Genomic DNA, 14,950 nt, shown 5'->3' on the forward strand with positions numbered 1-14,950 from the left:
GATTTAAATGCAAAAATATTATAAATACACTCTTTAAAAATAACCAAAATATTTGTTAAATTATTAGTGAAATTTTTCATCGTAAAATATCCCGCGTTTCAAAAGCGCAGATCAAAATCTAGTGCTAAGTTAAAGTTAAAACACATCATTATTTTATTTAAGTAGGATTAAAAAGAGACTAAAACTTGCATTGGTTTAACAGGTTATCCTCACCACAAATCACATGTTACAAAAAATGATTTGAACTTGGAAATGAATCACAGAATAAGCAAAAGAGAATTCAAAATGAAAACCAAAAAGATTGATATTACCAAACTGCCCTTATGGAAGAAAATTTCGAAAAATCAATAATTGAAGAGAAAGAAACCACAAAAGGCAAAAGATTCAAGTCCACAACCACAACCTTCCTGGGACCTTTAGCTACACTTGCAACTGTAATGCCAAGTGACATAAATCTTAAATATAGTTACAAATTTAATAACGAGATTGTCTTCTTTTATCCAATACCAAACCAAATTTCAACTGTATTCGCGGTTTTTACAGTGTATATGCTTCGAAATTTTGCAAGGAGTAAGTCCATAATCAAATAAAAGCGGCAACATACTGTTACCAATCAATAGTATATGTCCGAACCCTTGAGATTGTGTTTCTGAGTTTGTAGCATCTATCAATATGAATACCATATTGACAGTTTCCTAACACTTGTTGGTACATTATGACCAGATTCAAAGAAAAAAGGAAATACAACATGCGAAAACGGAGAGCTATCTTCTTATGATTAATCTCACATCTCAAGTGTAAATGAATGATTTCAAAACATGTATTGCCCTGTAATAGAAAACTTATGGGGATATGTTCCTATCTTTTACGTGTTTTGAGAGCACGAATCAATGCTCTCGGGTTAGAGATGATCGTCTTATAGCCTAAGCCCATAGGTTCTCAAAGAAGTAACAAATGTAGGGTCAGTTAAAGAACATAGACAATAAGCATGTCTCATACCAATAGAGGAGATCAGTAGTGACGTCTATTAAAACTATTTAGTTAATGGAACCAGAACTTTAAAAAGCTATGGGTAGCAGAAGAAGTTTCCATTTCAAGTGAGGAAAACTTTTCAAATCTTCATGTGTTGTGAAAGCAAAAGTTGTTTGGTAATGAAATGTCGAAGAAAGCTTTGAGATGAAACGTGAGTAGTAACTTAGTGCTAAGTAAAGTTATAGAGCAGAATCTGTACCTTATTTTCTCCCTGGCCATATAAAATTTCGCATTCGCCAATAGCTATCTACCTTATTTTCCTCTAACCAATCAGAGGAAGAGAAACTTTGAAACAAGAACCAAACCAAAGTAGGCTTTCTCTGCATCATCACTCCACTTCTGGCCCCCAAATGAAAAGGACAATCCAAAGCTAGATCCTTTCAAGTTTCTTTGTTTTTTAAATACAGTACTAATTGTTTTTTTTTGTTAAGTCTATTTTAACTTTATAATCTTTAGCAACAAAGGAAGGTGGAATCTATTTCATGCTTACACAAAAACATGTCAACTGGAAATTTTCTTCTCTTTCCTAACTTTTGACTATACTTAATAATATTCTCTCATTGTTTTATTAAAATAATAATCAAAAGGTTTGGTTAGCAAGCATACATGTCATTAGTTAAAGCCTTTTGACTTCGATTAGAGCACTAAAAGGAGCCTATGAGGAAGCTTTTATATAATGTTAGTCCAACGTTAATTTTAATAATTCCCACTATTAAGCATTAACTAAGGTTTATACCACTAATTCTGGACTTTCAAAATTTCGAACCAATCCTAACCTAGAAAAGAAAGTTATGCGCTTTTATCTTTAGAAATTATAGCTAGCATATGCTGAGGATTACTCCCCATGGAAACCTATACTAAGAGTTTTATACATATTCAATTCACTTAAGTCAAAAGATCAGTACATTAACAACAAAGTTAGATGCTCTATGCGGAAAACCGATTGCATATGAATGAATTCAACCTATTCATGTACTCCAGAAGAATATAAAAATCCTAATAGAAAAAACGAGTCAACTAATATACTAACCTGTAATGTGAGGTACATGTGCAGGTCAGAGAGGAGCTTCCAGTTTATCCATCCACTTGTATCACAAACAATCTGAAAAGAATTACAAAATATAATACAAAAGTGCATGCCCATCTACTGAATTCGCATCCAATAAAACTGACTCCATTTCACTCGTCGAAACTGGTTGGTCTTATTCAGTATGATAACGCATACACTTGTCCCCAGTGAACAATGTCAATGACATTTTGTTGGGGCAACTAAAGTCTCATCTTAATACATGAAGGTTATCAATTTCAACTTTTAGCAACTGTAATTTACTCCTAATATCTGATAGTTCTTTCTGGATGCCTAAAAGCCGATCAAGTCTTAGCTGAGCTTCTTCTCGGTAAGGCTTGGCAACAATATTCACAAAGTTTACTAGATTATTCGTTGCTTCTGAAAGATCCTTTTGCATAGCATCTTCGAGTTGTTGAGCCAACGCATCAGCCACTTTATTCACCTTACCAATTATAGCTTGCCTTCGATATGGGAAGTTTGCTATAGCCACATACCTGCCATATAGATTGTGTTATATACAACTAATAGTTTCTCTAAAACATCATAATATCTCACTGGCTGCAAGAAAAAAATACACTACGTGATACAAGAAAGCGCAGTAATGAGACGATGGGAAAGAAGAGAAACTCGGAGAAGTGTTACCCTCCAGCAGAGCAAAGGCCAAGAGCAAGAAGATCTTCCAATGTGGTGGGTAGTACTGAGGTTAGAAGTGATGCAGAAAGTCCTGCAGCTCCAAGCCCACCAACTGTCACAAAGAACTACAAAAAAAAAAGAGCAAACAAAATCATATGTCAAAAAAGTCACTTGATTGCTTGTTGAAGAATCTAACAAGTATCTGGATGAACAGATAACCCAATAAAACAATGATAGAGATCAAGAAAAGAATTTAATACTCGAGACTCACCACTTCACGAATATCTTGTTCCAACCGTTTTGATGTGGTTCCGGCACTCAAGTTCTGGATGGTTTTCAAGCTGAATTTATCAGTTTTCCGAAGCAAGTCGTACGTGTCTATGCCCAATTGAGTTTTTGAATTGACATATTTTGGCCATTTGTTTTCAAATGACTTCAAGGAAAGACTCCCTTCCCGGGCAGTATTTGATTGTAGCCATTCAGCATATTTTCCAAGTAAGTCCTGCAAACAGTTAAGTGTTAAAAATAGAAGTCTTAGTCACTAGCCAGACACCAGTATCAGGTCAAAACAAGACAAGATGGATACTACTTAATTTATGCATGAATACTGAATAAAAACTATATCTCAGATGTTGTAGTATATGATCTTTGGAGTAACAGACTTACTTGAGCATTTGAGAGTGCTGGAGAGAGTATTTCCCCATTAACTTTGGATGTAGCCGCTACAGAGGCTGAGTTTTCCCCTTTAAAGACGTAAGAGATCGCAAGATCAAGGCTTGATAGTCGCAGGGTAGATTCTATTAGATCAACAACTTGCAATCTGGCATTATCAATCTGCACCAGAGGATAAAACACCCGAAAAATCCAAGTTAGAACAATCCAATTTCCTCCTGCGTGATTCAACAAGATATATCTAATAGAATTTATACCAGCGACAAAACCTGCCTTCTCCAAGATATGCTCTCATATTCCATCGTAAGAGCGTATTCTTTAGCATGATTGATAATCTTGTCTGCTGAAGCCAAATCTTCCCTAGCAGCTACGCAATCTTGTATCACAAGAGATTCCACGGAAGAAAGAAGACGCTCTGCAATTGCAATAGGCGTCTCCAATTTAAGCCTTATTCTCTCCATCCCGGTGGCAGTTGAGCTATCTAGGAAGCTGTACAGAAATTTCTCAAGTTCAATGAAGCTCTGGGTTCTCCAATCAGAATCCAAGACCTCTAAATCATCTCTGCCTACCAAAGATGCTGTTGAAAGTTTCGCCTCAAGAGCAGACCGTGCGGACACAGGATACAATATCACATTTTCTGTATTAAGCAACTTCTGCGTATTTTCTTTAACAAACGAGATAGCTTCCTCAAGCTGCATCATAAAAAATCAAATCGTAGTCAACAAAAACCCAAGACTACATAAACTATCAAGAGACATAATCTTGTTTCTGATAAACCTCACGAGTATCACGGTAGATATCAGATTTATTCAGGATAAACACGAATTTCTTTTTCCACTGCTGGGTATACCGGAGAAACGCAACCTGACAAACACAATGACATGTATATTAGCCTACAGAAAAATAGTGACAGCAGGAAACTGACGAAGTAGAGAGTTTAACATAATCATTAATATTGTTAATCTTAGTACTAAATCGATATATGCAGTTAACCTAGTGACAGCTTCCCCTTACTACACAAAGTGTTGATGGTGTAAATATTTAACCAGCTACTACTTAGTGAGATACGTATCGAGTAAAACCAACAATAACTAACATGCCAGGCAAACAGTAACATCTACCTCACTTTCAGTTAAAGGACGGTCAGCAGAAAGAACGAAAACAAGCAGATCTGCACGTGGAACAAATTCTTCTGTAAGACGTTGTTGCCTTTGAAGGATCACATTAGTCCCAGGTGTGTCAACGATATTGATCTGTTCGAAAAGAGAACAACACAAATCAATTCCTCCAACTAATTAGAAAATTCAGGACTGGGATGGCAGAATTTTGAATGACTCACATCCTTAAGTATTGGTGCAGGAAGATAGCAGATGTATTGGCCGTCTGGATGCCTTTGGCAACGTTGTTGCTCCTCAGATTCTAAATCAGAGTAGCAAAGAAAAGTGATTTCATTGGTGGTGGGGACTACACCCTCTTTGAGATATCTCTTCCCAAGAAGTGCATTGATAACCGTTGATTTTCCGGAGTTAAATTCCCCCTAGTACCACGAATTCCAGTAAAATGCTTATCCATACAAAAACCATTTTAAATCATAAAGGCTAATTGTCCTGCTTAAAACCCCGAAGCAGAAATATAAAGAAAACTAGTTGGAAGCCTCTAGAAAACCCATGCAGTGTTTCAAATTTTAAGCAAAACATGCTGATAATTTCTGAACTCTTCTAACAACTAAGTATCTAAGAGAACAGTATACTCACAAGTCACAAGAATACGAGAAAATAAGTCCTTGAGCAGAGAATACAGTTAGGAAGTATGTGCATTGTCAAAAAAAAAAAGAAGTATGTGCATTGTCTAGCAAAGATCTATATCGACTACCAAGTGCTGGCAGAAGTGTATAGCTAAGAAATGTTTTTTCATGAATATAGAGCTAATACCAATGCATATCCCTGGAACCACAATTTGACGGAGTTGAGTGCAGAATTACCACTATAACCATTAAAAATGGCTCATCAATCCGGGAAGCTGCATCGACCAGAAGGGAGACTTCTTCCATCTGTTATTAGAAAACAGTTCAAGACGCAAATTTAAACCATGTTATATTCGCAAAAAAAAAGATCTAGTCTAGAACAATCTGAGAAAAATCGACTACCAAATGTTGTAAATAAAAATCACCAGTGGGGCCGCCTTCTGGATAATTTCAATAGTCTCCCTCAACACTGATTTCTCCATTTCTATAATTTCTTTCTGCTTGTCCTCTAATTTTACGAAGCCAGTAGCATCATGTTTCTCATGCAGGTCACTAGACTCAACCGAGGGTGTTTCGTTCTCGTTAACATAAGAAGCTCCATCAAGAAACAGGCGAAGAGCAACATCCCTGGAAGAACGCAGATCATTCAAAGATACAACGAAACCAGAGGCGCCTGACTTCATCAGTAACTGCAACTCTTCCTTAGCTTCTCCTTTGCTTCTGCACGTCACAAAAATGGGGATCTTCACGCTCTTGAGCAAAGAATCAGGCAATAAACCCACTTCCTGTTGTTGTTGATCTTCAACAAGTATAATGAAATCAGCACCCTCGGAGGTAGAGGCAGTTAGAGCAGAATCAACATCCTTCACAATCCTAGCCACCAGAGGGAGAAGTACCGACTCAGAATTGGATCCCATCAAAGTGTTTCTCGCTACTATCGCCGGAAGACCTGTACAATACATACTAGCATTGGTTAAACAGAAATCGAAATCGAAATTAAAATTAAAAATTAGCTTATACTACCTTCGTCGGAGAGAGCAACACCACTGGCACCAACAGCGGCGGCGATATCAACGCGTTCGGAGATCAAGAGGTAAGCACGGCCCTTGACAAGTGATTTCAGCAAACAAGCTGCCTCGTAGAGCTTACCGGCGTTAACTCCACCATCGAGCACCACGATCTGTACCGATTTGGCTAACGCACGGTCGACCAAATCAAGAGTCTCGTCTCGATTCCCGCTCATTACCTCATCCGCGTCGAGGCGGAGGAGCAGACCGGGAACAGCGAGCTCGGGACGCTTGTAACCGCCGGGATAAAGAGTTCGCGGTCTAGAGGGAGAAGTCTGATCGGCGGCGGATTCGTGCGAAGCGTTTCGTATTGAGAGAGAGGAGAGACGTTTTTGACGTGGAGGAGAAAAGGATGATAGCCGACGAGGGAACGGAGGAAATGAAGCGGAGATGAGTAAGGGTGACGTCACACATTGCTGGTAAGAGAGTAGACTTCTCATCTCATGGGTGAGAGAGAGAGAGAGATTTCGTCTTGTGTTTCTGATTAGTTTTCTTATCTCTTAAAGAATCCGTTTCGCCCATCACAAAACTATACCAACGGACCGCGCAATCAAATTGAAAAAAAAAAAACAAATTAAATTAAAAAATTTCTTTTAATGTAAATACAAAAACATGACAAGAACAATAGGATATAGTCTTTCGACTTTTATAGACTTAATCATATTCTAGTTCATCAGGAGCGAGTGATGGGTCTCTTGAGAGGAATCACAGACTTTTTATCCACATCTCTTTGATAATGCCTTCCTCATATCTCTGTGTATTCAAAACCATTTGTTTTAGTTAAAATTCCTAATGGCAACGAAGAGGAAAGTAAAGACTAGAGAGATTGAATCAACAAGCCTCTTTTTACCTAGCCCATCCATCTTCCTCCCCTGAATAATAGCGTACAACCCTCCTATAGATTATGTACCCAAGCTGCCAAGAAAAGAGAGAGAGAGAGAGAGACAGCTTTAGAACACATGGGGATTTATGTAAGTTCTCGTATGAAAAGTTATATGAACTATCATTTCCTTTGACTACAGTACGTTATGAGTTTCTAATTAATTTCATGAGAGAACTAATAGTTTACCTTTTCATACATCTTGATGGCTGGTGTGTTAGAAGCAAGCTCTCACGAAAAAGATCCACAAAGTAGGGCCTTATCACTGTTATCAATACAGAACATCAAGTCAAGAGTTTTGTTCCTTTCAAAATGATCTAAATATCTCGAGTTTCACAAAAATAAGTGGTCTCCTTTGGAAATCAATATCAACATACTATGGTTTCCATCTTCTATTATTCAACCATAACGATCCATATGAAAAAAGAGAAGACTAAAACTGGGAGGTGCTTTGTTAAAGTTAAGGACTTACATCTTATCACTGACATCTTCGAGAAGGTTCATAAGTTTCTTTGCGAGTTGCTGCCTGCGATACTCTTGGAGAGACAGTGACGGCTGTTACATGACCATGCCATTGTTTCACCCCCTGCCCTTCTACTTTACCCATAACTGAAACCATACCAAAATATATTACACACTGACATTTAAAATTAATCCAGGCTGGGCAAAAGAGATGACATCGCAAAGATTCATTTAAAAATAGCTCCTCCACATTCAAATTCAAAAAAAAAAAAAAAAACAGTTTGATCCAGTCAAGTAATAGGGCACCAAAAGAACAGAACATCACAAAGATTCAGGACAAAATATTACAAGATGTTTTGTACTTGCAAGAGAAAAACAGGTGAAGCCTCAAAAATAAATTCACATGAAAACGAAGAGAGAAAGTGAAGATATACATACTATAGCCCATGACCTTCGGAAACATGAAAATAGTCGGGCCATCTCGCCAAGTAGGTCATGTAAAAGGACATGTTGAACTGTTCCAATTAACTAAAATAAATCAACCAGTGACAAGTACGAAGAATAATAGAAGAAGAAGAATGGATTACTGTTTCAGTGAGGTGGTCTAGATTCACGGAGGTGAAACGGAGAAGGTCGTTGCAGCTGAACGAACCTACGAATCGTCGTCATCTTCGCTTCTCTTCCCTGGATGAAGAAGAAGAAGAACTACGAAACACATTAAACAAACAAATAGCTATTTTAAAAGGGCCAATTAGAAATCTAATGAAGCCCATATACATTTGGGCTTAAGACAACGATTACGTCATTATTATATACTTACTTGTTTATTTGAATGAGAAAAACTATTTAATTATCATCACTAGTTGCGTAGCCCCGCGCAAGCGCGGGGATGTTGATAAATACTTGTGTTGTTATTGTGCAAGAGATTCCACATAGAGCTACCCAGAAGCAAGTATATCAACTTAGCTGCATCAGAACTAAACATAGAACTATTAAAAGAAAAGAGAGATCATAATCCTCTTTTCTTGATTCTTCCTCAGTCTCTATTTAAACAAATTTTATTTATTGTACGTAAAGAGATGAGATTGATGATACAAATTGCTAGGGATTACATGATGAATCTGAGCAAGATCATCAATGACAGTTTAAAAATGAAATGAACTTTAACAAAAGAATGAATCAAATATATAAAAATATCTCGTAAATTTTATTTTTAGAGTTTAGTTGGCCATTGAGCAAGGCTTTAAGAACCAGGGAACATCCAAGCCCCTCCCTTCTTTGTTGGTGTTACTTTCTCTGCTCTGCTCTTCTTCCTCCTTTCTCTTCACTACTTCTTCAACCTGTGTACACACAATAAAAACCCATCCATTTCCTCGTCATGTGTCTGTTTCTAGCAGTAAAATGAAAAGAGGAATATGAGACTACATACCGTCATCGTAGGTTTGGTGGTACTCACGGCCTTCAAAGAAGCTGTCCGGTTCTCTGAGAAGCACTGAGGACATGGTAGGTTTGTTCTGATTTGCTGCAGTAACCGCTCATGTCCTTTGTTTTTTACATTCCCGAGCTTTAGAGGTGTAAGGATGTTACCAGAACCTTAGCAAGGATCACAAGAAACAGTATTAACATCTTCATATGATCCTAAAACAAAAACCCACTTACAGTGAGATTTTCAATAACAGACAACACCAGAAAGCCAGCGCAGGACGCGGCGCCGGACGCAGGAACCTGCGTCAATCAAACGAACACAATATTTTTTAAAAAATAGCTGCAGCCGCAGATGCAGGTACCTGTGGCAACCAAACGAACAACACTATTGTAGTCCCTGCTAGCGCCTAAATGTTCATGAGCCTTCTCTTCTTCCCTGAACTTCTTCCAAAGCTGCAAATAAAAAAAAAATAAAAAAGATAGATATAATTAACTATGAACTATATGCCTTCAAATATGTTATGCCTTAAAGAATAAAGATATCTTGTATTATTGTTTACGCATTATATCCTCTCTTCTCGAATCCGTTATAAAGAATCTCTAAAGGAAATTAAGAAATAATAACCTGATTGAGATTAAGCTATGTTGATTCTCCACCATAGTAATCGTTGCTGTCCATGCGCAATTATCCATAAACAAAACACGATCAGTCTCCCAAACTAATAGCCCACATCTCTCGAACTCGGTAATCACTTTCATCACATCTGATACCCACTACGATTGAGAAAGGAATCTCAAAATCAATCAATCGGAGATCTAATCTGACTGAGATCCATTCAAAATAAAAGTCAAAACTCAAATCCAGATCGTGAATCGAAAGCTCTGTGACCGGAAAAGACCGAAAAAGAGGAAATACAAATCAAAGGAAAAGAGGATCGAGACCTTGACACCACCGACGGAGAGGAGACCGCTGAGGATACACTCCTTGAGACCGGTTCCGAGAACAATGTAAGATACGCTCCCATGAACTGCGGATATGGTGGATCGAAGATATGTAATCGGAATCACAAAAAGCGGTGTTTTGTTTATTAACCAGATGGAACGAAATGATTAAACCAAAGCGGACAACAGAAACCAGACCAAAATACAAAGCACTCGACAAAACCAAATCAGAAATAAATGTGGACCCCACAATCATTAAAAGATTGCTGATGTGGACACCCTCAGAAGAGAGCAAAGTGGCTCATTATATATATGATTCTTCACCAATCAATCAATCTCCCGACCAATAGAACCACCCAATCCTCGGCGGCGTTCGATTCGATTGAAGAAAGCTTCCGATGGATCTGCTGAGGCAAGAGATTCTGAAGAAAAGGCAGAGTCTCTCCGAGGAATCTGGTGGCAAGAAGTTCTACAAACGATCCGAGATCGAGCAGAAGAAACTGCAGAAGCTTCGCGAGGAAGAGCGACGCGAGCATGAGCTCAAGGCCCAGCGAAGAGCCGCCGCAGAAGCAGCAGCTAGCGGCGGTGGCAAATCATCTACTAATTCATCCGCCCCTGCCTCTTCTACAACCTCCGCATCCACCAAATCGGAGTCGTCAGCAGCTGCTATCTCCGATTCCAAATCCCTAGCCGACGAGAAGAACATCGAAACCCTAATTCTCCCGAGGCAGGAAGTGATTCGTCGATTGAGAATCCTCAAGCAGCCGATGACTCTCTTCGGTGAGGACGATCAGGCGCGTCTCGATCGGCTCAAGTACGTGTTGAAGGAAGGCTTGTTCGAGGTCGACAGCGACGTGACCGACGGGCAGACGAATGATTTCTTGCGTGACATCTCTGAGCTGAAGAAGAGGCAGAAGAGTGGGATCATGGGAGATAGGAAGAGGAAAGGTAGAGATGAGAGAGGGAGAGAGGAAGGTGAGAGAGGGGAGACTAGGGATGGTGAGCTCAGTAGTGGTGGTGAGTCTAGTGATGTTGATGCTGATAAGGATCTGAAGCGTTTGAAGTCTAACTTCGAGGATCTATGTGATGAGGACAAGATACTTGTGTTCTACAAGAAGCTGTTGATTGAGTGGAAACAGGAGCTTGATGCTGTGGAGAACACTGAGAGGAGAACTGCTAAAGGGAAGAAGAATGTTGCCACTTTTAAGCAGTGTGCTAGGTACCTTACTCCTCTCTTCAACTTATGCAGGAAGAAGGTAACAAACGAAACCTTTTCCTTTTATTACAACAAGTTCTTGTTTGTGCTTGCTGTTTGGGTGTGAAACATGTCGGTAATGAGATCATTCGTAGTCTTGTTGTGTGAACTTATATAAGGTAGCAAATTGTTATGTAAATTATCTATGTTCTAATCGAATATTACAGAACTATGTTGATCAAACTTAATGTTACTTAGTTTGGAAAGGAGCATAAATGCACAAACGAGCGTTCAATTAGTCCAATGCTACATAGACATTTAAGTAGCAAAATCTGTTTCTTTACTTTCTCTATAAGAATGCTCCTTGAATTTGTCATTGAAGCCTCTTTTATCTGCATTTAGTTAACTCTAGAAGATTTGGTGCATAGCAAGTTTGTCCATTTCTGTCTTGTTAGTGTTAGTTTACTATTTTTTATGAGCTCTCATGTACTTAAAAGGTTTCTGTGATGGCTTACAAATTGCAGGGTTTGCCATCTGATATCCGTCAAGCTTTAATGGTGATGGTTAACCACTGCATAAAGCGGGACTACCTCGCTGCAATGGATCACTACATCAAACTAGCCATAGGAAATGCACCGTGGCCCATCGGTGTGACTATGGTTGGTATCCACGAACGTTCTGCGCGAGAGAAGATTCACACCAACAGTGTTGCTCACATCATGAACGACGAGACCACTCGAAAGTATCTCCAGTCTGTTAAAAGATTGATGACATTCTGCCAACGACGTTACCCAACTATGCCTTCTAAAGCCGTTGAGTTCAATAGCTTAGCCAACGGAAGTGATCTACAGTCGTTGCTCGCTGAAGAGAGGCATTTTGGTGGTGATCGTGCACAAGTCTCGGAAGAGAGACTCCGCCTCATGCCTTCTTCTCAGAACGACAGCTAGTGTTACATCTTTGCTGTTATAAATCCTTCTCAGATACTTATGAATGGTTGACTCTGTTATTGTTTTCTTATATAGTATCTTCTCTAGTCCAGTCCATGTGGTAGTTTGTTAAAACCGTGAGAACAATGTTTGAATTTGCATTTTCGAATATGTTTTTGCACCAACAAAAAAAAAAGAGTTGCAATGATAAAAGATCACATAACAAAACATTAATCAGAAGCCAGAAAACAGATCAGCAAATTGTAATCACTGTGTGGTTTTCTTATCATTTCTGTTGTTTTTCCTGAACTCTCTATTCTCTTCAGAGTATTGCTTCTTCATCAAGAGGCTGGACATTGCTGCTCTCGCAGCTTCTGCTGCAGCACTCATCACACTCTCTTCTATTGAAAATTTACCTTGCAGATGCTCCAACAGTTTTGTCCCTCCAGGAATCTGCTCATCTTCAAGGATTGAAGATAGTTCAGTTTCAATGCACGAGATGAGACGAACCCTTGTATAACCAGGATGGTTTGAACCATTAGAGGCGCCTGATACTATCCATAGTGACCTTGTAGATGTGCTAAAAGATATACTTGTTGGGATGAAACTCTCTCCAGGGATTTTAATCACCTAAAAGATATATATTACACAGTTAACTAGTGGTTCATTTTACATGGTTTTGTTAACAAGTGTCGTACCTTTGTAATGGAGAGAGTATGGACTGATAAATCACAGTTTAGCAATACTATTCCTTGAAAGCTGCGTTTTACATTAGTGGAAAGTAATCAAACATCTGATATCTTAAAAGAAACGTACGCATGCTTTAGAAAGAACAGACTTGCCTTTGAATAGCTACTGCTGCAAGAGAAGAATTTGGTAGTGCGCATATGTCGGTAACTGTGACTTGCGTCGGCTCACTTTCATTAGACTCTAAATATTTGACCTTCGATAAGCAAACATCAATTTAAAAAAGAACCGATGGATTTCTCTAACGCATGTCAAAACTAGATAAAAAGAGTTCCAAATGACAAATTGAGAGAAGAATGCAGGATTGAAATGTTTACCATTGGACTAATGTTACATGTGTCCAGAAGAGACCCAGATGTAATATCCCACAGTCGAACCTAAAAGGTTTCAACATCAGTAGAAAGGAGTCTAAACTATACATTAATAGAGACTTTAAAGATCACTTACACTTGAATCTCCACTTCCAGACATGAGGTATCCTTGAGTAAGCTCTAGATTCTGAACAAAGGCTATGCAGGTGACGAACCTATCAAAGGTTTAAGACAAAATGATACATCAGCTGTTAAGTAATCTGCATTTAATTACCTCATTTTAATTTTCTAAACAACACTTGACCACTCTCCAAGAAACCAAACTATATGAAACGAATAGGAATTTGTTGGAATGAGATTACATGTTGTTGCTTTAAAGTCTCACTTACTCTGTATGTCCAAGACAAAAGCTCTGTATTTCATGAGCCCCTTGTAGAGGCTTCTTAGGAAAAACTGTCACCTGTGATGACAAACGTAATCAGTCACTATAAAAGCAATCAGAACAAGAAAGGCACGAGACAGTAATTACTAGTGGACAAGACAAGCTTACCCTGATCTTAAAGTCCCGATCTGCACTAAGAATATATCGACCATCTGTGGAAAACTCCTATGAACAAGAACAGATAAGAATGAGTGAGAAAATAAAGTAAAACTTGAGCTTATTGAAAGAACAAGACCCTCCTTGACAAAACTTGATCTTACCAGGCTAGTAATAATACTACAATAATGGCCAAACAATGGCACACCCTTCTTGCTAGGTAAAATTTGACCCTCATTGATCCCATCCAGCTGGACCACCCAAACAACACCAAACTTGTCCGCATAGCAAACATATGAATCATCGCTGCATATAGCAACCGCGGTAACTCTCTTTTCAGAAGATCTGTCAATATATAAGATTATGCAATTTGAAGGTTGATTTTAGTTAGAGAACATAGAAGCACAATTGTTAGAGCCAGGCTAATCTATAATAATAGTTACTAAACTTACATGGTGGTAAGGCAATGCCAAGAGTCAGCAGACCAAATCTTAACGAGCTTGTCATCTCCTGCAGATGCAAAAAGCTTCCCATTTGCACCATATCTAATACATCTAATGGAATCTTTATGAGAAGGCCCCTCAGATTCATCCACCAAACTAACTGGACGATTCTCTCTGGATTTAAAAAAAAACAAACATTTAGTGAGATAACCAAAACATTGCTGATATTCAAATTTTAAATCATTTAAATCTAAAGATATTAGATTGGTGATTCTAGTTCATCGGAATTTGAAGTAATCAGTGAGCTTACATAAGATCGAATACACGAAGATCCGATCCGACAGTGACAGCAACAGACTTCTGAAATGGATGAACGGATATCAATGCAGGAGCAACCTCGAGTTTGGTCTGCTTTTCTCCATCTTCGATATGAGATTCTTCTTCCATTGTTACACACACGGTAGAAAGTGACGTTAGGGTTTAAGCAGTCTGTTATAAAATGACGTTAGGGGTATTTAAGATTCAGTCAATGGGCCACTCGTATCGGCCCATTGCAATATTAGCAAGATGAAATTTCTCTCTTTTTTTTATCTTGAAGCACTAGAGGTTGTACAATGGGATATTAGGCTAAGATTCTGATATCTAATCTTCTAAAATTGAAGTACAATTAATATTTAACCCTAATTTTTCCTTAATATTTACCATTGAATGCCACTGATATTAAACACAGTTTTGACTTAAAATTAAACCAAGACATCCGATTACAACTTAAATTAAACCGAGACAAAAGCAATACTAAACCACTTGATCCTTTGATGCTTATATAAATGTCTTTGTAACTTGCAAAATTTTTAATGGGCTTTG

At 38.4% G+C, this 14,950-nt stretch overlaps 3 protein-coding genes, 1 long non-coding RNA gene and 1 pseudogene across 6 annotated transcripts; 1 reads left to right on the top strand and 4 right to left on the bottom strand.

Moving 5' to 3' along the window:
* Window positions 1-2,215: 2,215 nt before the first annotated feature.
* Window positions 2,216-6,664, bottom strand: LOC108822731 (probable transmembrane GTPase FZO-like, chloroplastic). The gene is made up of 11 exons (XM_018595888.2): window positions 6,174-6,664; window positions 5,576-6,099; window positions 5,388-5,456; window positions 4,746-4,943; window positions 4,528-4,659; window positions 4,184-4,270; window positions 3,664-4,098; window positions 3,401-3,568; window positions 3,006-3,236; window positions 2,744-2,859; window positions 2,216-2,595 (listed from the first exon to the last, which is right to left on the bottom strand). Exons 1-11 carry the CDS (start codon window positions 6,655-6,657, stop codon window positions 2,310-2,312), a joined length of 2,730 nt encoding a protein of 909 aa, XP_018451390.2. The 5' UTR covers window positions 6,658-6,664; the 3' UTR covers window positions 2,216-2,309.
* A 112-nt stretch (window positions 6,665-6,776) lies between these two features.
* LOC130505632 (N-terminal acetyltransferase B complex catalytic subunit NAA20-like) lies at window positions 6,777-8,228 on the bottom strand (annotated as a pseudogene).
* Window positions 8,229-8,601: 373 nt separating this feature from the next.
* On the bottom strand, window positions 8,602-10,106 carry LOC108821373 (uncharacterized). 3 transcript variants are annotated; one of them, XR_008941758.1, is made up of 5 exons: window positions 9,927-10,105; window positions 9,610-9,758; window positions 9,219-9,437; window positions 8,989-9,152; window positions 8,602-8,899 (listed from the first exon to the last, which is right to left on the bottom strand). It is a non-coding gene; the product is annotated as an uncharacterized LOC108821373 (long non-coding RNA). The 3 variants fall into 3 exon arrangements; XR_008941757.1 differs by having other exon boundaries at window positions 8,989-9,437; window positions 9,610-9,809; window positions 9,927-10,106; XR_008941756.1 differs by having other exon boundaries at window positions 8,989-9,437; window positions 9,927-10,104.
* Window positions 10,107-10,247: 141 nt separating this feature from the next.
* LOC108822617 (uncharacterized) lies at window positions 10,248-12,159 on the top strand. The gene is made up of 2 exons (XM_018595740.2): window positions 10,248-11,182; window positions 11,646-12,159. Exons 1-2 carry the CDS (start codon window positions 10,325-10,327, stop codon window positions 12,066-12,068), a joined length of 1,281 nt encoding a protein of 426 aa, XP_018451242.1. The 5' UTR covers window positions 10,248-10,324; the 3' UTR covers window positions 12,069-12,159.
* Window positions 12,160-12,185: 26 nt separating this feature from the next.
* Window positions 12,186-14,581, bottom strand: LOC108822618 (uncharacterized). Its single transcript, XM_018595741.2, has 10 exons — window positions 14,397-14,581; window positions 14,096-14,260; window positions 13,808-13,988; window positions 13,656-13,712; window positions 13,495-13,565; window positions 13,242-13,320; window positions 13,112-13,171; window positions 12,890-12,990; window positions 12,746-12,806; window positions 12,186-12,677 (listed from the first exon to the last, which is right to left on the bottom strand). Exons 1-10 carry the CDS (start codon window positions 14,531-14,533, stop codon window positions 12,315-12,317), a joined length of 1,275 nt encoding a protein of 424 aa, XP_018451243.1. The 5' UTR covers window positions 14,534-14,581; the 3' UTR covers window positions 12,186-12,314.
* Between the last annotated feature and the right edge of the window lie 369 nt (window positions 14,582-14,950).

Source organism: Raphanus sativus, unplaced genomic scaffold (assembly GCF_000801105.2).
Source record: "Raphanus sativus cultivar WK10039 unplaced genomic scaffold, ASM80110v3 Scaffold2445, whole genome shotgun sequence".
NCBI lineage: Eukaryota > Viridiplantae > Streptophyta > Magnoliopsida > Brassicales > Brassicaceae > Raphanus > Raphanus sativus.

Excerpts from the sequence above, each read along its gene's own strand:
- LOC108822618 (XM_018595741.2), bottom strand. The coding sequence starts at position 14,533 with ATGGAAGAAGAATCTCATATCGAAGATGGAGAAAAGCAGACCAAACTC. Across the intron at positions 13,321-13,494 it reads TTTTGTCTTGGACATACAGA|GTTCGTCACCTGCATAGCCT; the intron begins GTAAGTGAGACT and ends AACCTTTGATAG. Across the intron at positions 12,678-12,745 it reads ATACTCTCTCCATTACAAAG|GTGATTAAAATCCCTGGAGA; the intron begins GTACGACACTTG and ends TATATCTTTTAG.
- LOC108822617 (XM_018595740.2), top strand. The coding sequence starts at position 10,325 with ATGGATCTGCTGAGGCAAGAGATTCTGAAGAAAAGGCAGAGTCTCTCC. Across the intron at positions 11,183-11,645 it reads TCAACTTATGCAGGAAGAAG|GGTTTGCCATCTGATATCCG; the intron begins GTAACAAACGAA and ends TACAAATTGCAG.
- LOC108822731 (XM_018595888.2), bottom strand. The coding sequence starts at position 6,657 with ATGAGAAGTCTACTCTCTTACCAGCAATGTGTGACGTCACCCTTACTC. Across the intron at positions 3,569-3,663 it reads GAAGGCAGGTTTTGTCGCTG|ATTGATAATGCCAGATTGCA; the intron begins GTATAAATTCTA and ends CCTCTGGTGCAG. Across the intron at positions 3,237-3,400 it reads CAGCACTCTCAAATGCTCAA|GACTTACTTGGAAAATATGC; the intron begins GTAAGTCTGTTA and ends AACTGTTTGCAG.